The sequence below is a fragment of the Heloderma suspectum genome, chromosome Z (genome assembly GCF_057233095.1).
Source record: "Heloderma suspectum isolate Gila_16-S chromosome Z, 16-S_ref, whole genome shotgun sequence".
Taxonomy (NCBI): Eukaryota; Metazoa; Chordata; class Lepidosauria; order Squamata; family Helodermatidae; genus Heloderma; species Heloderma suspectum.
In genome coordinates this window covers 20,062,294-20,086,494 of record NC_139476.1, presented here as the reverse complement: position 1 = coordinate 20,086,494, position 24,201 = coordinate 20,062,294, and the positions used below count along the sequence as shown (strand labels likewise).

General features: G+C 52.7%; 1 protein-coding gene across 1 annotated transcript in view; it reads left to right on the top strand.

Annotated features, from left to right (window-relative positions):
• LOC146333878 (rho guanine nucleotide exchange factor 18-like) overlaps nt 1-24,201 on the top strand; it is a 67,486-nt gene that overhangs the window by 10,537 nt on the left and 32,748 nt on the right. The window contains 7 exon segments of the mRNA XM_084825922.1: nt 8,848-9,022; nt 9,334-9,448; nt 11,140-11,197; nt 11,348-11,392; nt 12,425-12,505; nt 14,497-14,602; nt 15,195-15,351. Of these exon segments, the coding sequence (XP_084682048.1) occupies nt 8,848-9,022; nt 9,334-9,448; nt 11,140-11,197; nt 11,348-11,392; nt 12,425-12,505; nt 14,497-14,602; nt 15,195-15,351 (737 nt within the window).

Sequence of the window (24,201 nt, the reverse complement as noted above, 5' to 3'; positions counted from 1 at the left end):
GCAGACCCCCGAGAGAATGGATATCACGGAGGTCATCAGATGAGAAGTTCCTGGTGGCTCCGCATGGACCAGCGGTCCATTTGGAGTCCATGCAGAGCCATTAGTGCATTGGCTCCCTCTCTGCGGAACTCCCTGCCTGTTGATGGCAGGCAGGCACCAGTGTTTAGTTTTTGGTGTCCGCTTTCTCCTTTACGAAGCCTTCCCTGACTGGCCAGCCACAATGTTACTGGCACAATCCAATTCTGAATATTTTAACTCTGCATTTTGATTCTGCTTCTCGTTCCCTGCTCAGGAATCATGTCACGTGCAGAGTGGCATATAAATCCCGCAAAGAAACGATGACGTGCTTCCAGCACTCACACACGGAAAGGACTGACAAAGTATCGCCACCCTTGTCATTTTCCTGCGCTCGGCAGCAGGGATTCGGGTGGGCCCCAAAGCCCCGGCCAGAGTTCTGGCCCTCAGTCCCTGCAAGGGATGCACTCTGCCTGTGTTCAGAGGAGCCCTTTGGGGCTGCTCCGTGTGCTCCAGGTCCTTTGGGGCAGCCTTGATAGGGCAGGGCTGGTTGTTCTCTCCTGTACCCACGGCTCCCAGGAGGGCTGCTTCTTGTCGGCCGCCTCAGCACCTGGACCTGCAGGGCTGTGTGGCAACGTCTCGTTTCAGTCAGACACCCCCAGTTCCAGGTATCTCCCTTATCTCAGATGGGCTTCCATAGGGCAGCCTGTCCTCTGTAGGGTCACCGTATGTGACCCTGGGCCGGTCATCTCCCCCTTGGCTAACCCCCACAGGGTTGCTGTGAGGGTAACATAAGGGGAGAACCAGAGCAACTTAGGATAAGGGAGGGATCAAAAAGTAATTAAGAAAGAAATGGCATTTTTCATCGGACGTCCGAGGCTATGACCGGGTTCACATGTAGCGATGAACTGTGGCTTAATTCAACGTGGTTTGTTGAACTGCGGGGCTGTTGTTACTATGGGTTAACTATGGGTTGTTCACCCCAAGCAGCCCACAAGGAGAACCCACGGTTTGTTGTTGGACTATGAACTGTGGGCTGTTTAAACCACGGATTGTTGTAAGGTGCAAACCCAGAACAGTGAGTTGTTCGTGGGCTGTTTTGCCAGGCAACAGAGGTGGTGGGCAAGAGCGGTAGAAACAGCCAGCCACTTTACAGGCCAGTAATGCAGTGCTGCAAAGGCAGCTGGACTACAGGGAGGGAGGCGGCGAAGGAGGATGGAAAGAAACAACCCAGGGACTGAGAAAACAAATCATGGTTTATGGTTTATGAAAACATGGTTTATGAAAACAAACCATGGTTTAAACAAACAAGCCTGAGTAGAGCAAGAAACCATGGTTTATAGAAACCTTGTGTTAGCCTTACGTGCAAACCATGCTTTCGGCGTGACTAAGCATCTGCTCTGTTCCGTCAAGTCTCATTGAGGCGGGGTTGCCAAAGCTAGATGGGAGCGAGCGAGCAGCTCAGGTTAGGCACAGTTTGCCTTGAGTGACATGCAGAGGACGTGGGAACTTACACACGAGTAAGAGCCAAGCACTTGTTGTTGGGATCCCTTTTGCTCCCGCCTCACTTCAAACGCCGGCACATACACAGACAAGAGGCTGCAGATGACAGCTTGGGACGCGTGGCTTCCCAGGGCCATACAGATGCGAAGTTTGGAGAACGCCTTTCTTAGCGGGGAGAGGAAAGGCATTCTTCAAACCCGGATTCGGCCTCCCACCCACACACGCACGCACACCCCCGTCCCAGAAAGCGGGACGGCTGGCAGGCCTGTAAACAGGAATTAAAAAGAACGTTTGTGCCTCGACGCTCTGGGCCTGTCACAGGGCATTCCTTTTTAAGGCTGCGGCCGTAATGATCTGGGGAGGGAGACATCCCCCCGCATCCCCGTCAGCTCCGAATGAGCAATATTGATCTTGTGGCTCAGCCAGGAGGGGGGCTATTTATAACTCCGTCCTCCTTATAAGGTGCCCAGGGGGGAATTATCTCCGCCTGGGATCTCGGCCGGGCTCTTTGTCAAAACGGAGCAGGCACTCCGCTTCTCCTGAGGCCCTGCAAAGGAAGACCCGGCAAAGTGTGCCCATGAGGCTCTGGAGCCCCCCACACCCCCAAATCTCACCACCCCGTTGGAGGGCAAACAGAGCAGGGTGTGCAGAGGGCTGACTGGCTCTTTCCACTCTTACAGTGGAGAGGATTGATACAGGGGAGCCAGTGGGGTGGAGTTGTTCAGGTGTGGGGCCGGGACTCGGGAGATCCCCACTCGGCCATGAAGCTCGCTGGGCGGCTTTGGGCCAGGCGCGGACTCTCAGCCTAACCTCCCTCACAGGGTTGTTGTGAGGATAAAATAGGGAGGAGGAAGACTATGCAAGCTGCCTTGGGTTCCTCACAAATGGGGGAAAAACACTCAAAAACAAGCAAGATACACACTAAAAATGGCAAAGCGTCCCGCCAGCCCGACTCTTGGGTCCGTAGTGACGACGGAAGCAACAAAATCCAGATGTGTCAACCTGGCTTCCGTGCTTGGCATAGGCACAGCCTTCTCGACCTGGTGCCCAACTCCCACCTTTCCCAGCCACTGCAACTCCCATCCTCCCCAGGGATGGGAAGGGCAGGAGTTGTAGTCCAACACAGCAGGAGGGCACCACGTCAGGGAAGACAGCTGTGAGCAGCACGGAATAAACTGCACACACACCTTTCGGAGCTTCGAAGAATTCAGAAACAGTTGGGGACCATTGATAGATTGCCAAAACGGGAAAGGAATTGGGGGGGGGGGAGAAGGTTCATAGAATCATAGAATTATAGAATAGTAGGGTTGAAAGGGGCCTATAAGACCATCGAGTCCAACCCCCTGCTCAGTGCAGGAACCCAAGTCAGAGCATCCCTTCATAGGGCTTTGTTTCCAGTCCCCTGATCATCTTCGTTGCCCTCCTCTGAACCCTTTCCAGCTTGTCTGCATCCTTCTTCAAGCGCAGTGCCCAGAACGGGACACAGCACTCCAGATGAGGCCTAACCCGTGCTGAGTAGAGGGGGACTAGGACTTCCTGGGATTTGGAAGCGATGCTTCTATGAATGCAGCCCAAAAGAGCATTGGCCTTTATTGCAGCCACGTCACATTGTGGGCTCATGTTCAGCTTGTGATCAACAACAATGCCAAGATCCTTCTCGCTTGTAGTGTGGTTGAGCCACGTATCCCCCATCTTGTAACTGTGCATTTGGTTTCTTTTTCCGAGGTGCAGAACTTCGCACTGATCCCTCTTAAATTTCATTCTGTTGTTTTCTGCCCAGTGCTCCAGCCTATCAAGATCACTTTGCATTCTGTTTGTCTTCCAGGGTATTAGCTATCCCGCCCAATTTTGTGTCATATGCAAATCTGATCAGCATTCCCTGCACCTCCTCCTCCAAGTCATTCATAAAAATGTGGAAGAGCACTGGGCCCAGGACTGAGTCCTGCGGTACCCCGCTTGTGACCTCTCCCCAGCTTGAGAAGGTCCCATTGATAAGCACTCTTTGAGTCCGATTCTGTAGCCAACTGTGGATCTACTTGACAGTTGTTTCATCTAGCCCACTTTGAGCTAGTTTGTGCATCAGGATATTCTGGGGCACTTTGTTGAAAGCTTTGCTGAAGTCGAGGGATATGATGTCCACAGCATTCCCACAGTCCACAAGGGAGGTGACCTGATCCAAAAATGAGATCAGCTTCATCTGGCAGGACTTGTTTTTGACAAATCCATGTTGGCTTCGAGTAATCACGGCATTGTTGTCAAGGTGCTTCCAGATGGATTCCTTTATCATCTGCTCCAGAATTTTCCCAGGGATTGATGTCAGACTGACTGGTCTGTAGTTCCCAGATTCCTCCTTTGTACCCTTTTTGAAGATAGGGACCACATTAGCCCTTCTCCAGGCATCTGGCCCTTCACCCGTCCTCCATGATTTCTCAAAGACAGCGGTTCTGAGAGTTCTTCTGCCAGTTCCTTTATTGCTCTAGAGTGCAGCTCATCTGGCCCTGGAGATTGGAACTCATTCAAAGTAACTAGGTGTTCCTTGATCATATGCCTATCTATCTCAAGCTGCAATCCTGCCCCTTCAGCCTGTCCTTCGCCTTTGCCAGGGGGGTCATAGACCTCTTTTGGGAGAAGTCTGAGCCAAGGTAGGAATTGAGCACCTCTGCCTTTTCCTTGCCATCTGTTATCACTGAATAGCTGAACCACCATTTTTTTCCACTGTCTTTTACTATGCACATATCTGAAGAAAGCCTTTTTGTTGCTTTCAGCCTCCCTCGCTAACCTCTGCTCATTCTCAGCTTTAGCCTTCCTGACGCCGTCCCTGCAGTTCTGTGCTACCTGCCTGTACTCTTCCTTTGTTTGTCACTTGGCCTTCTTTCCACTTCCTATATGTGTCCTTTTTTGTTTTCAGGTCATCTCTAAGCTTTTTGGGAAGCCACATTGGCTTCTTCTGTTGTCTTCTGCCTTTTCTTCTGGTTGGAATTGTTTGTAATTGTGCCTTGAGAATTTCCTTTTTTAAAAACTCCCACCCATCTCGGACTCCTTTTCTCCTTAGAGTCGCTTGCCATGGGACCTTACTTATCACTGTTCTGAGTTTATTGAAATCAGCTTTTCTAAAATCCAGGGTACAGGTTGGGCTACACTCGGCTTTTGCTTCCCTTAGAACCAAGAACTCAAGTGCAACATGGTCGCTTTCCCCCAGAGTTCCCATAACTGCTGCTTTACCCACTAAGTCATCTCTGTTGGTTAGGATCAAGTCAAGGATAGCCGATCCTCTCGTTCCTCCTCTACTTTCTGCAGAAGGACAGGATCAGCACCACAAGTCAGGAATCTCTTGAAGGGGGCATGTTTTGCACACCCCCTTGCGACACACACACACAGACACACACACACACCTGGTGGCAATCCTGTTCAGCATCACTTTATTGATTCCAGTTTTTAATTTCCATCTGATGTCCACGACAGCGTCTGCCAGAATAAATTTGTTCTCCTTTACAGTGCCACACCCCTTCATGGATCACTGCCTTGTTGTGGTGAAGGGGCTTGCGTAACTCAATGAAGCCATAAGCTATGCCGTGCAGGGCCACCCAAGACGGACAGGTCATGGCAGAGAGTTCTGACAAAATGTGGTCTGCTGGAGAAGGAAATGGCAACCCACTCCAGTATTCTTGCCAAGAAAACCCCATGGAACGTATCACAAGGCTAAAAGAGATGACGCCGGAAGATGAGCCCCTCAGGTCGGAAGGTGTCCAATATGCTACTGGGGAAGAGAAGAGGGTATTTCCAAGTAGCGCCAGAAAGAGTGAAGCGGCTGGGCCAAACCCGAAAGGACACTCAGCTGTGGATGTGTCTGGTGGTGAAAAGAAAATCCGATGCTGTAAAGAACAATATTGTTTAGGAACCTGGAATGTCAGATCAATGAATCAAGGTAAGCTGGAGGTGGTCAAACATGAGATGGCAAGATTGAACATCGACATCTTGGGAATCAGCAAACTCAAATGGACAGGCATGGGCGAATTTAATTCAGGTGACTATCATATCTACTATTGTGGGCAAGAATCCCTTAGAAGAAATGGAGTAGCACTCATAGTCAACAAAAGGGTGGGAAAAGCAGTACTGGGGTACAATCTTAAAAATGATAGAATGATCTCCGTACGAATCCAAGGCAAACCATTCAACATCACAGTAATTCAAGTCTATGCCCCAACCACTGAGGCCGAAGAAGCTGAGGTTGATCGGTTCTATGAAGACCTACAACACCTTCTAGAACTAACACCAAAAAAAGATGTCCTCTTCATCATAGGGGATTGGAATGCTAAAGTAGGAAGTCAAGAAATCACCGGGATAACAGGCAGGCATGGCCTTGGTGTACAAAATGAAGCAGGACAAAAGCTAATAGAGTTTTGCCAAGAGAACATGCTGATCATAGCAAACACTCTTTTCCAACAGCACAAGAGGCGACTCTACACATGGACATCACCAGATGGTCAATATCGAAATCAGATTGATTATGTCCTTTGCAGCCAAAGATGGAGAAGCTCCATACAGTCCGTAAAAACAAGACCTGGAGCTGACTGTGGCTCAGATCATGAGCTGCTTCTTGCAAAATTTCGGCTTAAATTGAAGAACGTCGGGAAAACCACTAAACCGTTCAGGTATGACCTCAATCATATCCCTGATGAATATACAGTGGAGGTGAGGAATAGATTTCAGGGATTAGACCTGATAGACAGAGTGCCTGAGGAACTATGGACGGAGGTCTGTAACATTGTTCAGGAGGCAGCAACGAAATCCATCCCAAAGAAAAAGAAATGCAAGAAAGCAAAGTGGCTGTCTGATGAGGCTTTACAAGTAGCTGAGGAAAGAAGGGAAGCGAAAAGCAAGGGAGAAAGGGGAAGATATACCCAACTGAATGCAGAGTTCCAGAGAATAGCAAGGAGAGACAAGAAGGCCTTCTTAAATAAACAATGCAAAGAAATCGAAGAAAACAACAGAATGGGAAAGACTAGAGATCTCTTCAAGAAAATTGGAGATCTCAAGGGAACGTTTTGTGCAAAGACGGGCATGATAAAGGACAAAGAAGGCAGGGACCTAACAGAAGCAGATGAGATTAAGAAGAGGTGGCAAGAATACACAGAAGAACTATACAGGAAAGATCTGAATGTCCCTGATAGCCATGATAGCGCGGTCACTGAACTTGAGACGGACATCCTAGAGAGTGAAGTCAAGTGGGCCTTAGGAAGCATTAGTAACAACAAAGCTAGCGGAGATGACAGTATTCCAGCCGAGCTATTTAAAATCCTAAAAGATGATGCTGTTAAAGTGCTGCATTCAATATGCCAACAAATCTGGAACACTCAACAGTGGCCACAAGACTGGAAAATGTCAGTTTACATTCCAATGCCAAAGAAGGGCAACGCCAAAGAGTGTGCAAACTACCGCACAATTGCGCTCATTTCACATGCCAGCAAGGTGATGCTCAAAATCCTACAAGCTAGGCTTCAGCAGTATGCGAACCGAGAACTACCGGAAGTACAAGCTGGGTTTCGAAGAGGCAGAGGAACTAGAGATCAAATCGCCAACATTCGCTGCATCATGGAGAAAGCAAGAGAATTCCAGAAAAACGTCTATTTCTGCTTCATTGACTACGCTAAAGCCTTTGATTGTGTGGATCACAACAAACTGTGGCAAATTCTTAAAGTGATGGGAGTACCAGACCACCTTACCTGTCTCCTGAGAAACCTGTACGAGGGTCAAGAAGCAACAGTAAGAACCAGACATGGAACAACCGAGTGGTTCCAAATTGGGAAAGGAGTACGACAAGGCTGCATATTGTCACCCTGCTTATTTAACTTATATGCAGAGTACATCATGAGAAATGCCGGGTTGGATGAATCAGAGGTCGGAATTAAGTTTGCTGGGAGAATTATCAACAACCTCCGATATGCAGACGATACCACCCTAATGGCAGAAAGCGAAGAGGATCTCAAGAGCCTCTTGTTGAGGGTGAAAGAGGAGAGTGCAAAAGCTGGTTTGAAACTCAACATTAAAAAAACGAAGATCATGGCATCTGGCCCCATCACTTCCTGGCATATAGAAGGGGAAGAAATGGAAGCAGTGACAGATTTTACTTTCTTGGGCTCCAAGATCACCGCAGACGGTGACTGTAGCCATGAAATTAAAAGACGCTTGCTCCTGGGGAGGAAAGCTATGGCCAACCTAGACAGCATAGTAAGAAGCAGAGACATCACCTTGCCGACAAAGGTCCGTCTAATCAAAGCTATGGTTTTCCCAGTAGTAATGTATGGCTGTGAGAGCTGGACTATAAGGAAGGCTGAGCGCCAAAGAATTGATGCTTTCGAACTGTGGTGCTGGAGAAGACTCTTACGAGTGCCCTGGACTGCAAGGAGGTCAAATCAGTCCATCCTAAAGGAAATCAACCCTGAGTGCTCATTGGAAGGACAGATAATGAAGCTGAAGCTCCAATATTTTGGCCACCTAATGCGAAGAGAAAACTCCCTGGAAAAGACCCTGATGCTGGGAAAGACTGAAGGCCAAAGGAGAAGGGGACGGCAGAGGATGAGATGGCTAGATAGCATCACGGATGCAATGAATATGAACTTGAGCACGCTCCGGGAGAGAGCGCAGGACAGGAAGGCCTGGCGTGCTATGGTCCATGGGGTCACGAAGAGTCGGACACGACTGAACGACTGAACAACAACAACAACACAGTGCCACAAGACTCTTGAATGAGTTTTGCTATAGCAGACTTAACACCACTGCACACACACACACAGAGAGAGAGAGAGAGAGAGATTCTTTATGTGCCAGTATGCGAATCCTTCCGAACCGGCTTACAGCTAATATAAAGATACATGTATAAAATCCAGAAAACCATTAACATAACCCTTCATAAAGCTCCTTCCCACAGTGCCATTGTGGGGAGGGGAGGGCTTCTCAGACCTTACCAGTTACTCTCCACGCTATTTCAGAGTCATGAGGGCTAGAAACTTCTCAGGCCTTAGCAATCATCACCCACACCCTTTCGTAGCCGTGAGAACTAGAAGCTTCGGTGAGTGAAGCATGTTCCATCCCCTTTTCGAACTCACGAAATTTCAGACTGCTTCACCACCTCCTAAACATAAGAAACCATCTAACGGCAGAAAAGCCAAATAATAAACAGCCGCTGATCAAACCACAGCAACTTAGGGCCTGTTTCCGCTTCTTAAACTGGGATGCTTTTAAAGCCGGTGTGCAGGAGAAACCTGAAGGTGTTACGACAGGTAGAGTCCAGGCTGCCGTGTTCTCGATCCAATGTTGTCCCCCTATCAGGTTCAGCCTGGATGCGTCGGAACTGGGGAGTGACACAGAGAGGGGGGACGAAAAGGAAAAGCGCCTTCCGGACTTGTCGCCGCCTGAGGCCCGGCCGTTAGGGAGCAGCTCCAAGGTGGTCCAAGTGGAGATCGAGCCCTGGCACCTGGCCCTTGGGCAAGAGGCTGGCCATGGGGTGAGACTTGGTTGTGTGCGGATTATTGTCATTTATTCTTACGTTTATTTCCCGCCTTTTCCCTGCTAGTGAGGAACCCAAGGCGGTTCACGGGGTCCTCCTCCTTGCCAGAGGACAACTGACGAGAGACAAAAGTAATAAATGAATATTGCGGTCGCATCCCGCTTGTGGGCTCCCCATTGAAGCACCTGGTTGTCCACCAAGGAAACAGAATGCTAGACTTGGCAGGCTTTGGCCCAATCCAACCTGGGTGGTCTTATATTTTTAATGGCATTCGGGGCCATGCTGACAAGCTCTTCTCCTCTTTCTAGGATTTTGGCAGTGGCGGGAAGCGGCTGAGGTCCCAGTCTGCCCCTTCCCCCTGCGACAGCTTCTGTTCCCCATGGATGTCCCGAAGCCTGGAGGTCTCGCTTCCCGTCCCTGTGGGTTGGTAGTCCTCTTTGGGGGTTGTACCTTTCTTCCATTCATCCAATGCACGCAGGTGGAGCGATTCAGGGTCGGTGCACCCCAGGTCTGTGGTGGAACCGATGCACAGGTCAAGGTGACGGCTCCAGACCCAGAGACGGCCCGTTTTCTGGGGGAGAAACTTCTCCCAGGCACAGGGCCAGGATGACCGAAGCTGCACTGGGTGAACTTTGTCGATGGCCTTGTAGGCCCCTTCCAACCCTACTATTCTATGTCCTTCTGAGAAATCCACAAACAGGGCCTGGCGATGGCAATGGTAGGGTCTATCAGAGGATCGAACATTTCTAGAAATGTTGGCTGAGGAATGCTGCAAGTTGTAGGCCTTTTCTCTGTCTACACATGCATACAATTGCACCCCACGATACCAAAGTATATCTTCGTTTTTGCCCACTTGGGAAAAGTGGGGGGCTGGGGGGAAGAGGATCCAATGCAAGTTGAACAGATACCCCACCCACGTTTCAGTAAATAAAGGAAGGTTTTATTATCTTAAGATCAGTATGTATCAGTTGGACCCGATGGCCTTGTAGGCCCCTTCCAACCCTACTATTCTATGATTCTATGTAGATCTCGGTATGACTTCTATTTTAGAGGATGAGCTCAGAACAACATCCTGACAATGCAGCAAGGCCAGATGGCGCTCAGATCCCTGGCGTATCTCCTCTAATGTGTTAAGGCCATACCTTTGGGCCTGGAGTTGAGGGGGCTACAAGGTGGGCGGAAGGTGCACTTGTCTGCTTTTGTCTTCTGCTTTTAATGGATTTAGTGGACCATCAGCTAGCCAACGAACCGAGAGGCCCTTCCTCCCCTCTTACAACATAGAATCATAGAATAGTGGGGTTCAAAGGGGCCTACAAGACCATCGAGTCCAACCCCCTGCTCAGTGCAGGACTCCAAGTCACAGCATCCCTATAGAATCATAGAATTGTAGGGTTGGAAGGGGCCTACAAGACCATCGAGTCCAACCCCCTGCTCAGTGCAGGAATCCAAGTCAAAGCATCCCTAGAGAATCATAGAATTGCAGGGTTGGAAGGGGCCTACAAGACCATCGAGTCCAACCCCCTGCTCAGTGCAGGACTCCAAGTCACAGCATCCCTATAGAATCATAGAATTGTAGGGTTGGAAGGGGCCTACAAGACCATCGAGTCCAACCCCCTGCTCAGTGCAGGAATCCAAGTCAAAGCATCCCTAGAGAATCATAGAATAGGAGGGTTGGAAGGGGCCTACAAGACCAGCGAGTCCAACCCCCTGCTCAATGCAGGAATCCAAGTCAGAGCATCCCTGACAGATGGCTGTCCAGCCTCGTCTTCAATGCCTCCAGGGTGGGAGAGCCCACCACCTCCTTAGGGAATTGGTCCCATTGTCATACTGCTGTAATGGCCAGGTGGTTTCTCCTGATGTTCAGCCGGACTCTGGCTTCCTGTCACTTGAGCCCATTCTTCCAGGTCCTGCATTCTGGGATGATCGAGAAGAGATCCTGGCCTGAACATGAAGTCCAGGCTCTCAAAGGGCCCAGCTGCACCTCTCGCTGCGGCCAACAAGTCACTCGACCTGCAGCTGGCCGGGCTTTCTGCCCAGGAGAGAAGCCCCTCCTGGGAATGGACAGCGGCCCCCACCCAGTCCCAGTGTGCTACTCTGTTTTCCTTGCATTTCAGGGATCACGCCGCCTACGCTGGAGTTGAGCGAGAAGGACCTCATAGCCCCAGAGTAAGCGCCCTGCTCACCACCTTGCTTTAATGGCCAAAACACCTATTTGGGGCATTCCAGCAGCATTCGTTCCTGTTTCAGCCAGACCCTGTCCCAGGGTGGGCGTGGCAGGGGGGGCGCCAACCGCATCTCTGATTTAATTCCTTCTTCCGACAGGCTGATGGTTCAACAGGTGCTGAAGGAGCTAGCACAGTACCATGGGTGAGTCTTTGGGGATCGGCATCCCAGGCCAGGATGGTTTGCTGTTTTCGCCAGCCATCTGCCCTCTGGTTTGTGCCGAACTGGGCACGGCTGGCGGTTCTAGAACAGCCGTCCCCAAGCTGGGGCCCTCCAGATGCGTTGGACTGCGGGAGCCATGCTGGCTGGGAATGATGGGAGCTGCAGTCTGGAAGGCCTTGGGAGGCCTTGGGGAGAATCCAACAGAGAGCCTCTGAAAGAGGGGCAAGGGAGGTCGGGTGGGATCTGTGGGAGGGGCAGTCCGGCAATGCCAGGCATGGAAGATACTCGTATTAAAGCATGAATGCTTCTCACCCCTGAGCCCCAGACTGGGATTAGACCACCACCATCGCTCTGTGTTGCACAACTCTGTGTTTCTCCTCTGAACAACCACTATTGCCCAAGTGACAGAGCACCCAAGCTGTTCCCTCTGCCCTTCACTGGTCCAACAGGATAGGATCAGGTGCAGTTCCTGAACCGATGGGGCTTTTCTCCCTCGCCTGGACCCCTCACCAGGCTAATGAAGCTTAGGGACGGGCGACTCTGTGGATTTCTCTTTCGCCTGCATTTAGATTTTTAAAATCCCTCCCCAAATATGCCAGTTTTGCAAATTGTAGAACATCCTGATATGGCAACGAAACGTGGGAACGCAGCTGAGCAGTGCTGCTGTTCCCAGCACGGAGAGGAGCACAACATGCCTGCCTGCCACGGAGCTGTTGAAGACGAGGAGCCTCCCAGAAAGAAAGAGGTGCCAGCCGAATTCAGCACTCATGGGGCTGAATGCGCAGGGATTCGAACCCAGGCTTCGCAAAGCAGAGCACTCAAGGCCCTGGGACGAATCGGGGTGCCTCTGGCAGGCTGGGTTTCTCCTGGCCCGAATTGCGGAGAGCATTGCAAATGTCGGCGAAAGCGTAGCACAACGGAACCGGAGGGAAACCCTCTGCCATCCCTCGAAGCGCAGTAGCGGCTTGGTAGCTGATCCGTCTGTGCTAATGTGTGTCCGTCCATCCCCCGCAGTGCTCAAGAGGGTCTGTGCGTCCCTGAAGGCGGTGGTGAAACCCAGCAGAACCTGACCTGGTTTGAATTCCTGTCTAATGCGTAAGTAAGCTGTTTGGAGGGGCAGCACAAGGGCATGTGATTGATTTATTTAAAATATGTCTTGGACGCCTTTCAGGGCAGAAGCCCTCCCAAGGCGGCTTGCAGCAATACATACTATATGCTGCTGTTCCCGAGCCTGAGGAGTTATATGAGGACTAATGGCATCTCGACACCAGCCTAAAATCCGGCATTTAAAACAGGGCTTTCTGCTGCCGTTTTCAACGCAGGATCACAAGGCCTTGCGCACATGCCCCCTTTCCCCCTAACCCTTCTCCCCGTATGAGGCTGGGCAGCCATCTGTCGGGGATGCTCTGGCTTGGAGTCCTGCACTGAGCAGGGGGTTGGACTAGTTGGTCTTGTAGGCCCCTTCCAACCCTACTGTTCTGTGATTCTATAGGGGCGCTCTGACTTGGATTCCTGCACTGAGCAGGGGGTCGGACTAGATGGTCTTGTAGGCCCCTTTCAACCCTACTATGATTCTATAGGGATGCTCTGACTTGGATGCCTGCATTGAGCAGGGGGTCAGACTCGAGGGTCTTGTGGGCCCCTTCCAACCCTACTGTTCTATGATTCTATAGGGATGCTCTGGCTTGGATTCCTGCACTGAGCAGGGGGTCAGACTAGATGGTCTTGTATGCCCCTTCCAACCCTACTGTTCTACGATTCTGTGATGCTATGAGCCGGGTCTTCCCTTATCTTTCATTGATCTCGCTCCCCTTCTCGCCGCTTTTACTCTTTCCGCGGAGGCAACGGAAGCGGAACACAACGGGGGTCATTTGATAGATCACGGTCTGCAATCTATTTAAAAATGGACCACAGGGCGTTTAGTGCAGGAATCATATAAAGAGCCCGCAAACGTCTGTAATGGAGCCATCTCGATCGCAGGAGAAAAGCGCAGGGTGAAGGAGCCCTAAGAGATGGTCTCGGGAATATGGTGATGCTCCCGGAGGTACCGAGCAGACACTTACTTCATGAGAAACTTGGCTTGTAACTTTGCAGTTCTTTCCACCCCAGCCCTCTTCATGGAGGTCATAACCAGGACTGCACTATTGACAAGAGCAGAATTCTGTTACTGGGATCGGAATTCAGCGCCCGGAGAAACTCAGCTGAGCAAACACGTCACTAGTCCTCATGGTTGTGCAAGCAGCAGAACGCATGCAGGTTGCAGAACTGAGCTTTTCCCGGGCGCAGTTATATGATGGTTTTGTTGCCCGTATCGTAGATTGTGTCAGGGGTGCCGAAGCGCTTTCAGCCCGGGGGCCGAATTCCGTTTCAGAGGAGGTCTTTGGAGCCGCCTTCCAGTAGGGTGCGGGGCCAGGGGCAAAATGGGGTGGGGCCAGAGGCAACGAGGGCGGGGCCAACACAGCCAGCCTAATTTAGCTGAAGGGTGCAATCCTATGCATGTTTAGACAGAAAAAAGGCCTACAGCTCCCAGCATTCCCCAGCCGGGAGTTGAAGGACCTTTTTCCGGTCTTAACGTGCGTAGGATCGTGCCTGAAATTGGCATCTGGCTGAGTCTTTTGAAGGCACAAAGCAGGCTTGGTTTGCAGATGGGGCATATAGCGGACCAAGCAGCGTTTTGCCCTGCGTGAGGCTACAGCAGAGAAGCTAAAAGGCTTCCTGTCATCGCCAGTTCATTTAAGTATTCAGGACAAGCATGTTTGTGTTGCCCGATGCCTGGCTAGGGCATGCTGGGCGCAGCCAGCTTCTGTGCCCCAAAGGCCTTCGTGCCAGCAGGGGCCTGTGACCATTTCCGGCGCTTGCCCAGAGGCCTGTAATCTGTAACGCACCTGAGCCATTTTCACCCGCTCGTGCACCGTGATTTGCTTCGATCTGCTTCGGACGCCAGTTGGCGTCGTTTGCCGATCAACGTCTTGCAGCACGCGTTCCACCCTGGGGGCACTGCGTGCCGAAGGGGCGGGGGATGAACGCGAAGGAACGAACGCATCTCTCACCAGCCGAATGTGCTCTTCCTTTCCTTCCCGCCGCAGGAACGGAGGGGCCGGCAAGAGCGAGAAGGCGGAGAGGGGCGCCAAGGTGAAACGCAGGCTGAGCAGCCTGCGCAGCCGTGTCACAGGCTCATGGCAGAAAGACAAGGTGAGGGGTGCCTCTGTGTCGGGGATCGAACCCGGGGCCTCGGCATGCAAGGCAAGGGCTCTCACCACTGAGCGTCGGCCTTTCCCCAAAAGGCAGAGTGAGGCTCTGGTCCTCATGGTGCTGGCCAAAGGGCTGCTCTACGCAGGGATGGCTTAACGGGGTCTCCAGGCACAAAGGCGGGAGGTGCGTCTGAGTGCCAGGAGTTGAGGGGGAACCACATAGGGCTGTTTTCGGAGCTTGGCAGCTGCTCAGGCCCCGCTCCATATTGCAGAGCAGGGACGGAGCAGGGCAAAACAGGGGCATCAGGAGCTGCTGTACCCAGAGACAGGCCCTGGGCCCATCCAGCCCAGTGCTGTCGATACGGACCGGCAGCAGCAGCTCCCCAGGGCTTCAGGCAGGGTTCTGCCCAGCCCCACCTGGAGCTGCTGCCGGGGACCGAGCCTGGGACCTTCTCCACGCTACGCAGGGGCTCCTCCAGAGCTAGAGGCCACTCCGGAAGGACCATGTAGGGGATCGCTGGGCAAAGGGTCTGCCCTGGGACAAGGCAGAGCTGCTTTGGAAAGGGCTGACGGCGCGCCGTTTTCTCTTTCAGGGTAAGCACAAAGCCTGGGAGAAGGAGGCTGTGGAGGCGACGGACGAGAGGCACGCGCTGCATGGGCATGAGCTGGCGCCCGGGGCCTTCTCTAGTAACGCCTGCTGCTCTGTGTGTGGCAGGATCCTGCCCAGCCGATCGGGGCTGCAGTGCTGGAGTGAGTAGCAGCTCCCCGGGGCTCCTCCACGCTTGCCTGCGCCACCCTGCCCATCCGGCGGCCAGTTTTGTACCTGCTCTTGGCAAGGCCGGCGTGCGGCCCGCCCTTTGTTCCGCTGCTTCTGGCTGCCGCCGCCACCTTCTTTCCCGAGGCCCCTGCAACAGAGAAGCGATAAATGCGTGTGACGGTACGATTAAACAAAAAAATAGGGGTTTTGGGGTGCGGGGGCACGATAGGAAATGAGAGCGCAATCCTGCACACATTCAGACCGAAAAACAGGCCTACAGCTCCCGGCATTGCTGGCTGGGTCCCGCTGGGAGGCGCCGGCCATTCGTCTGTCAGAACATGCGCCGGAGTTCGCCGTCAGGAAATCAAAACACCTACAAAATAGTACAGTAAAAATAAAATACATGTGGAGCCCATTCCCTACGGAAGTGGGGGGCTCTCCCACACTGGACGCATTCCAGACGAGGCTGGGCAGCCACCTGTCAGGGATGCTCTGGCTTGGAGTCCTGTGTTGAGCAGGGGTTGGACTAGATGGCCTCAGAGGCCACTTCCAACCCTACTTTTCTAGGATTCTATAGGGATGCTCTGACTTGGGAGTCCTGCACTGAGCAGGGGGTTGGACTCGATGGTCTTAAAGGCCCCTTCCTACCCTGCTGTTCTAGGATTCAATGATTTAGTTTATTTTCCCGGCGACATGTAAATTTCTGATGAACAAAATAAAAAGGACACTTTAAATAAATCAAGCCTCGCTGTCTTGAAAGCTCGGGGCAGTTTCTCCATTTTCTTTCTACATATCTATTTTAAAAAGGGCAACTAAGCTTCGCATCCTTTTGTGGAGAAAAATATCGTGTCTTTAATGGTATTTTTATTAGATGAAATTATAATTTTATAATGTTACAGTTTTCATGAATTTTGTAATGTTACATTTATAATTTTAGAATGATTTTAGAATGTTAGATTTATTATATGAAATTTATTATGAATTTCATATAGATATTAATTTATAGTAGTACATGTAGAATTTTATAATATTACATTTAGAATTTTATAATATAACAATATACAATCAACGTGAGTGTGTTCCACTCTTACCACAATATTACATTATACATTTTATTATATTAAAGATATTAGATTAAATGTATATTATAATTGAATATTACATTATAAATGTTACATTAAATGAATCATATTACATTTATAGTCTAATTTTTATTAGAGTTATATAATATTACATTTTAAATTATATTAAATCCAATATTACATTCACATTCTAATTTTCTCATATCACGTTATAAACTATTACATTAAATCGAATATCACTTTTCTAATTTTGTCATATCGCATATCACATTATTATATTAAATCTAATATTACATTTATATTCTCATTTTCTCATGTTATCAACTATTACATTAAATCCTGTATTAAGTTTATATCATAATTTTATACTCTCATCCTATTACATGAAAAAAGTTATTATATTAAATGTCTTATATTACATTTATATTACAATTTCATAATATTGCCCTTTCAAACTCTCCCTCAGGGGGCTGCGTAAGGTCCACAAGGGTAGGCCGACGCGGTTACCGGGGCAACGGAGATCTCGCGAGACCTTGCACCCCCGCGAAGAGCCCTGCCTTGCGCCGCCGCGGAGCGGCGCGATCTCTGAACGGGCTGGGCTGGGGCCGAGGAAGCCCCGCCCGGAATCTCGCGAGAACGCGGCGGCCGAGGGGCGGGGCCCAGAGGACACCGGAGGCGAGGCTCACGCGAGAGCTCCGAGCCTGGGCCGCCTCAGGAGTCTCGCGAGACGCCGCCGCCTCGCGCGGGCCGGAGGCGCGGGAGCTCGCCGGTCTCGCGAGACGCGCGGCCGCCCGGGAGGGAGGGGCGGGGCCCAGGAGGAAGTGTTGTCGTCGTGAGGCGGCGGCGGGGCCGGGCCGGGCCGGGCCGGGCCTGCTCGGGCGAGGGAAGGAGCGCGGTCGCCTCCCCGCGGCCCGAGGGCACAGCAGCCTGCGGGCGAGGCGGCCTTGCCGGCGGCGCGCTGTGGTGACGTCAGAGGTCGGTCCTGGGCAGCCCCCGCGCCCCTCACGGCCGGGAGCGGGGGGGGGGCTCTCCGCGGAGACTGCGCGCTGCACGGCGTGTGCGGGGGGGCTGTGGCGGCCCGCGCCCTGTAGTTTCAGGAAACCAAGTTCCTAGTCCTCAGGGGTCTCCAACAGCCTTCCCCCCAAGCCTGCGCGCGCCAGATCCCTTGGCCGGGCAGGCCCGTCATCCTGCTTCCCTGGTGCCCTCCAGAGGGGTTTGACTGCAAGCCCCAGCATCCTTCCCAGCGCCCGGGGCAACACATGCCCCCCCCGATGTGTTGGATTGCAGCCCCCGTCGTTCCCGGCCAGGAGGGCCAATGGGCCTGGATGCTGGGAAGCTGCTACCCGACACGTCTGGAGGGCCTCGGGTTGGGGCAGGCTGCTTTAGGCCCCTGAGGACTAGGAGCTTGCGATCCTGGCTTGCGCCCTGTGTTATTTCCAGTTCTCGGGGGTTGTCGGTGGGATTGTTGCGTATGTGCGGGGGGGGGGCTCTCCGCAGAGGCTGTGTGCTGCACGGCGTGTGCAGTGGGGCTGGGAGAAACTACTCGTCCTGTAGTTTCAGAAAACCAAGTTCCTAGTCCTCAGGGGTCTCAGACAGCCTCCACCCAAGCCTGCACGCGCCAGATGCCTTGGCCTGGAAGGGCCATCATCCTGCATCCCTGTTGCTCTCCAGAGGTGTTCAACTGCAAGCCCCATCATTCTTCCCAGGTCCCCCCTGGATGTGTTGGATTGCAGCTCCCATCGCTTCCAGCCAGGATGATGGGTGGGCCTGGATGCTGGGAAGCTGCGGCCCGACACATCTGGAGGCCGCTTTAGACCCCTGAGGACTAGGAACTTGGCATCCTGGCTTGCGCCCTGTGTTGTTTCCAGTTCTCGGGGAGGGGGGGGTCGGTGGGATTGTTGCGCATGCGCTGCCGGACAGTCCTTAGCTTGCTGTTCCGAAGGGGGCCCTGCCTGCATAGTGTGGGCCCTGTTCGGAAATAGCCCCTTGACGTGGCTGATGAGCCCACCCTCGAGTGGGCACGCGCTGCGGCCTGGTGCAAGCCTCCCCAAACCCGGCACCCCCCAGATGTTTCGGGCGACGGCTCCCAGCATCCCTAGCTCTTGGCCGTGCTGGCTGGGGCTGGTGGGAGCTGCGGTCTGGAACAACTGGCGGACGCCAGGAGCGGGAGGCTTTAGCTCAGTGGTGGTCTGTTGCTTTCGCACAGAATCTGGGCTCAGCCCCCTCATGTCCCCGTCAAGGATCTCCTGTAGCTGGGCCAGGGGAGAATCCTGGAGGATTTCTGCCTGTTGCAGTAGCAGTAGGCGATACTGGGCCAGATGGACAGCAGCTGCCTCCGACGTTAGAGGCAACAGGCCCTGCACAATCCCAAGCATGAGCGTGGTATCATGGTGGGTGCAGTTGTGCTCCCGCCCTCCTCCTGGGCTTCCCATAGTCACTGGCTGGCGTGGTGGCGAGGATGCCGGCCTGGAGAGGCTTCGGCCTGAGCCAGCAGGGCTTCTGCCTGGGCAAGTGAGTCCCCTTACCATAGCCCATGTTCTTAGAAGCTGCCCTGGGAAGGCCAGGGTCTTGCCAGGCAGCTAAGAAACCCCTATCAAGAACCTAATGTCCTCCGCAGCCCCAAGTGACTTTCATATCCCACCGCTGACACCCTGAGAGCCCTGCCCCCGTCACTGTCCAGGGACCCTGGGGGTGGGGTGGGGGGAAGCTCTGCCTGGCCGCCCTTTCAGCCCTGTCCTGAAGCCTGCTGGAGAGAGGGAAAGCCAGCCCCATCTGCCACTTCCTAGTGGTAAAGACGCGGCGCGTTTGGCCAAGCCGGAGCCTTTCTCAAACGGGGCGGAGCGGGAAAGGCGGGTGAGGGTTGCCAGCTGCTCACCCCAGCAGAGCTCCTGTGCGCTGGACTCATGTGCAGCAGGGGAGCAGCCATGGAGTTTTCCAGGGTACCAGCTCCCTGTTGGATTTGAGTCGTGGCAATAGAAGTCGTGATTTAAAATTGGCAAGAGAAAAGGCCGATTTAAACCAGTGATGTACATCCAACTTCCCGTCCCGTTTGTTCATGTGTTTTCTGAAGAGTGGCGCCGATCGGACCACTAAGCCCTGTGGATTTGCGACGAAACGGAGAATTCTTTACACCGTTTCATTCTTGCCAGCAGACTTTGCATCTTGCCGTATAGATTTTTGCATGGTTTCGTTTTTATCTATAGAAGGGACGTCTTTAAAATATTCCTGTATAGGGTCTTTCTTTGGACCAACATGCGTGGCAATTTGAGATTAACATCATATTTTCCTTTGAGATTAACATCATATTTTCCTTTGAAATGTGGTTTTGGGAGTAAACCCCACTGAACCCCACTGAAGGAAAATAGGATGTTAAGTGAGGATAAGAATACAAGTGGGTACAGGAATGCAAAAATAGTCTGAGAATGCAGAAAGATGCACAGAGGACCATATTGTCTTCTCCCGTTTTTCTTCCCGGTGTTGCTCTTTTCTGTTTCATTCTGTCTCGGCCCAGTTAGGGATGGCAGAAAAGTCCACAATGGATTCAAATGAGTGCAGATCACTTTTTTAAAAAATTGGGGGGGTGAGTGGCATTAATGCATGCCTGCACAAGTGCAATGAAATTCTCCTGCACTCCTGACCATTCTGTAGTGCGCAAGCAACGGAATGAAAGACCCCACGGAACATGGGCGGAACAGATTGAACAAACTCCTTCCATCCCAGGGCCCCGCCTTGCCCTCCCAAAAAACAAAGTAGCGAACAGAAATGACATGCCCCTGACTGATAGGTCAACACAAGGCTCTGCTGAGAAAAATCCAGTGTAAGCGTCCAAAAATCTATTTTTAATTTTTTTTTTAAAGCATCGATTTTGATCCGCCCTGCTGTTTTCTTTCTGCCTCAGCTAACTCCTCTGCCTCGCTTGCCCAGCTCCGCCACCACGTAAACACAGGGCAACAGTCTTGCCCGTGTCTTTGCACATGTGCCCTGAGCCGGAGAAACCCAAAGTCCAGCACTTTCAAGAAGCGAACGCTGCCGGTTGGGCTGACGCGGCCGTTTTCACGCGGTGGAGAGCTGGAACGGATCCCTGTGGCTGGCTGGCAGCCGACTCCGTTTTTCTGAGTTTGGTGTGCTTGTTCTGTCTGGCTGGGAGGCAATCGGTTGTCAGCTCCATGGACAGCCAGTGGGTGCGTGGGGAGGGCCTCCCTCATGGGGGTGTGGGGTGGTCTAGAACATAAGAAGAGCGCTGGCGAGCCGGCCAAAGGCCTTTCTAGTCCAGCACTCTGTTGCCACCGAAGCCGACCAGATGCCCAAAGGGGAAGCCCAGAAGCAGGCCATGAGCACAACGGCTCCCTCCCACGCTTCTTCCCAAGCCTCCCATCATGGGGGTGTAATAGATAGCCGTCCTGACTCGGCGCCATTGAGAATGGCCTGTGGACAGCAAAGGGGGACGGGGGGAGAAGTAGCCAGCAGCCAGAGCACCGAGTCCCTGAACCTGGGTGCCCAGGAGGTGTTTGCGAGGGGGCATGGGAGAAGCTTCAGAGGGAGCGATGCCCCCTGGCTGCGTGCTCCTTGGGGAGGGGGAGAATGCAGTGATGGTGCCCAGCTCTTCCCTGGGGCGGGCGGCATTTGCAGGGACAGCTTGTTCCACTCCCTCCATCTGGACCGGGACCTTGCCCGGCACATGGGGAGGGGAAGAGCGTTCCTGTCCAGGCAAGCAAAGTGGGCGATTTCAGGAGCCCTGGGGGTGCCGCTTGCAGGAGACAGATTGTTCCGCCGGGGGCCCTCCTCCTGCCCTTGCTTTCCCTGTGTGGGGCCCTCTGTTGTGGCGCCCCCAGTTGTGGGGTTGTGTCTGGAGCTCTGGGGCAAGCTCCTTGGGGTTCTAGGCAGAGGCGTGTTCGCCATGGGCTTACGTTCCCTTGTGAGTTCCGTGGAGAGCCAAGTTCTCTCTTGCTGTGCCAGGCACCTTTCCCCCCATTTCTCCAGCATTTCCCCATGTGCAATCTTAAGTGTGCCGGACCCGGGCCCAGAGCAGAATGCCAAGGAGGACAGGGCAGCCCCAGAACCGTTGACTTTAGTGCTCATCCATTGCCTGATTTGATCCAGGCCCAGGGCGAGCGAGAGAGCTGGCATACCTGCTTATGGACTAGTAACTTTTTTGAGGGTTTCCTTGCGAGACGGTGGTGGTTGTGCCCTCCTGCCGGATTTCAGACCAGTGGGAGCTCCACCGGAACACAGCGACCCGTTCGTCCGAGGGGAGGTAGCTGCCTTCTGCCAGCGGGCGTCCCATTGAGCTTTCGGGGCTCCTGCTTTTGACAACCCCCCGTTTGGCTTTGTGGTGTGAATCTTCTCGGATATCTGTACAGCGCTTGGGAGACCGTAGGCGCTCCGGGAGTGAGAACACGTTTCGTTTCTGCGCTGCCCTCCTCATCCATGCCCCGAACAAGGCAGGCCCCTTTCATCCCGCCCTGAAAGGCTCTGCAGGTGACAGGATTTCAGGGGCTAGCCTGAGAATGCCGCTCCGGTCCGAGGGAAGGAGGCTTTTGAGAATGGCATATTTGGCAAGGTGGAGAAAAGCTTCCTCTTTGCCAAGAGTCCCCGAAGGTTCATCCTCTCCAGCTACTAGGTTAAGCAGCCTTCAGTTGACTTTTTACTCGAAGTCCTCAGCCAGCTGCCTCCTTCCCCTTGGTGCTCCACTGGCGAAAGGACCCAGTGTGTCTGAGTAAGAGCCTAGAATCATAGAATAGTGGGGTTGGAAGGAGCCCATGAGACCATCCAGTCCAACCCCCAGCTCGATGCAGGAATCCAAGTCAGAGCATCCCCGACAGATGGCTGTCCAGCCTCGTCTTGAAGGCCTCCAGGGTGGGAGACCCCCCCCACCTCCCTAGGTCATTGCTTCCATTCTTGTATTGCTCTAACAGTCAGGACATTTTCCCTGATGTTCAGCCGGAATCCAGCTTCCTGTCACTTGAGCCCATGACTCCATGTCCTGCATTCTGGGAGGATCGAGAAGAGGTCCTCGCCTTCCTCTCTGAAACCACCTTTCAAGTCCTTGAAGAGTGCTGTCCTATCTCCCCTCAATCTTCTCAAGGTGGAGCATGCCCCGTTCTTTCCGTCTCTCCTCATACGGCTTTATTTCCAGTCCCCCGGTCATCTTCGTTGCCCTCCTCTGAACCCTCTCCAGTTTGTCTGCATCCTTCTTCAACTGTGGTGCCCAGAACTGGACACAGTACTCCAGATGAGGCCTAACCAGTGCTAAGTAGAGGGGGACTAGGACTTCCCAGGATTTGGAAGCGATGCTTCTATTCATGCAGCCCCAAATAGCATTGGCCTTGTTTGCAGCCGCATCACATTGCTAAAACCTTAATGTGAATATCTGGGTGGCTGGGTGACTTATAAATTTAATAAATAAATAAATTTAATAAATAAAAATCTGCAGCGCCCCCCTCCCCCCAATTTGGGGAAGGACCGTAGCTGAGCTGGCAGAGCCCCTGCTTTGCGTGCAGAGGGCCCCAGGTGCGATCCCCAGCAGCATCTCCAGGTAGGGCAGGAAAACCTCTTGCCTGAACCCCAGGAGAGACGTTGCTGCAACTCCGTGTCAACAGCATTGGACTGGGTGGACCAAAGAGCTGACTCAGTGTGACACAGTTTCCGTTGTGCCTTGGTTCCACTTCATCTTTGGACTCTGAACGTGCAGGCACCGTGACTTCACCATCAATTCCATCCCCGTCCCCCCCGTTTTTGTAATCATGTTTGACAAAGAGCCCTGGAGATGCTGAAAACTTGCACATTTTTGTGGTCTGACTTGGATTCCAGCACTGAGCAGGGGGTTGGACTTGATGGTCTTGCAGGCCCCTTCCAACCCTACTTTTCTGTGATTCTATAGGGATGCTCTGACTTGGATTCCTGCACTGAGCAGGAGGTTGGACTTGATGGTCTTGGAGGCCCCTTCCAACCCTACTTTTCTATGATTCTATAGGGATGCTTTGACTTGGATTCCTGCACTGAGCAGGGCGTTGGACTGGATGGTCTTATAGGCCCTTCCAGCCCTACTTCCTTATGATTCTATAGGGATGCTTTGACTTGGATTCCTGCATTGAACAGGGGCTTGGACGCGATGGTCTTGTAGGCCCCTCCCAACCCTACTATTCCGTGATTCTGTGTTCTCCCACTCTTTATGTAGCCAGAGTGAGATGAATCCCAGGGGAAGCCTGAACCGGACAGCGCTCTGGGGAAGCCGTGCTGTGTGTTGCGGCCAGGGCTGCTGCTTGAGAGGCAGGGGGAGTGTGAGGTGTGCCAAATAAAAGGGGAAACCAGGCCCTTTCCCCCCCACCTGCCGCCCCAAGAACTAGGACCGGGGCAAGATGGGCGCCAGTTCTCAAAAACCATCCGCATTCGATATCTCTGGGTTCAGGTCTGTGCCGAGCTGGAAGGCTCTGGGCTGAGAGTTTCTTCCTTGGGTTGTATCGCCTTCTCTCTTAAAAGCAAGGTGTGTCCAGAGGCCACACGTCTGCCTGGCTGTTGGAGAAGAAGGTTCCCATTGCTGCAGAGGAACCGGGTCTGTTCAGAACCCTGGTCTCAGTTTTGGCCCTGCTGCTGTCGGGGGGTGTATTCCGTGTGCTGTCAGGTTTGACGTGCCACAGAAATTCGACTTAGGGCGATGTCAGAGTTCCTTATAACCTCGGTGCGCGTTCTATGCAGACGTTCCAGCCCTCCTGGTTCGGTGAGGAGGACACATTGGGGCCGTGTCTGTCCGTCCTTTTCCTC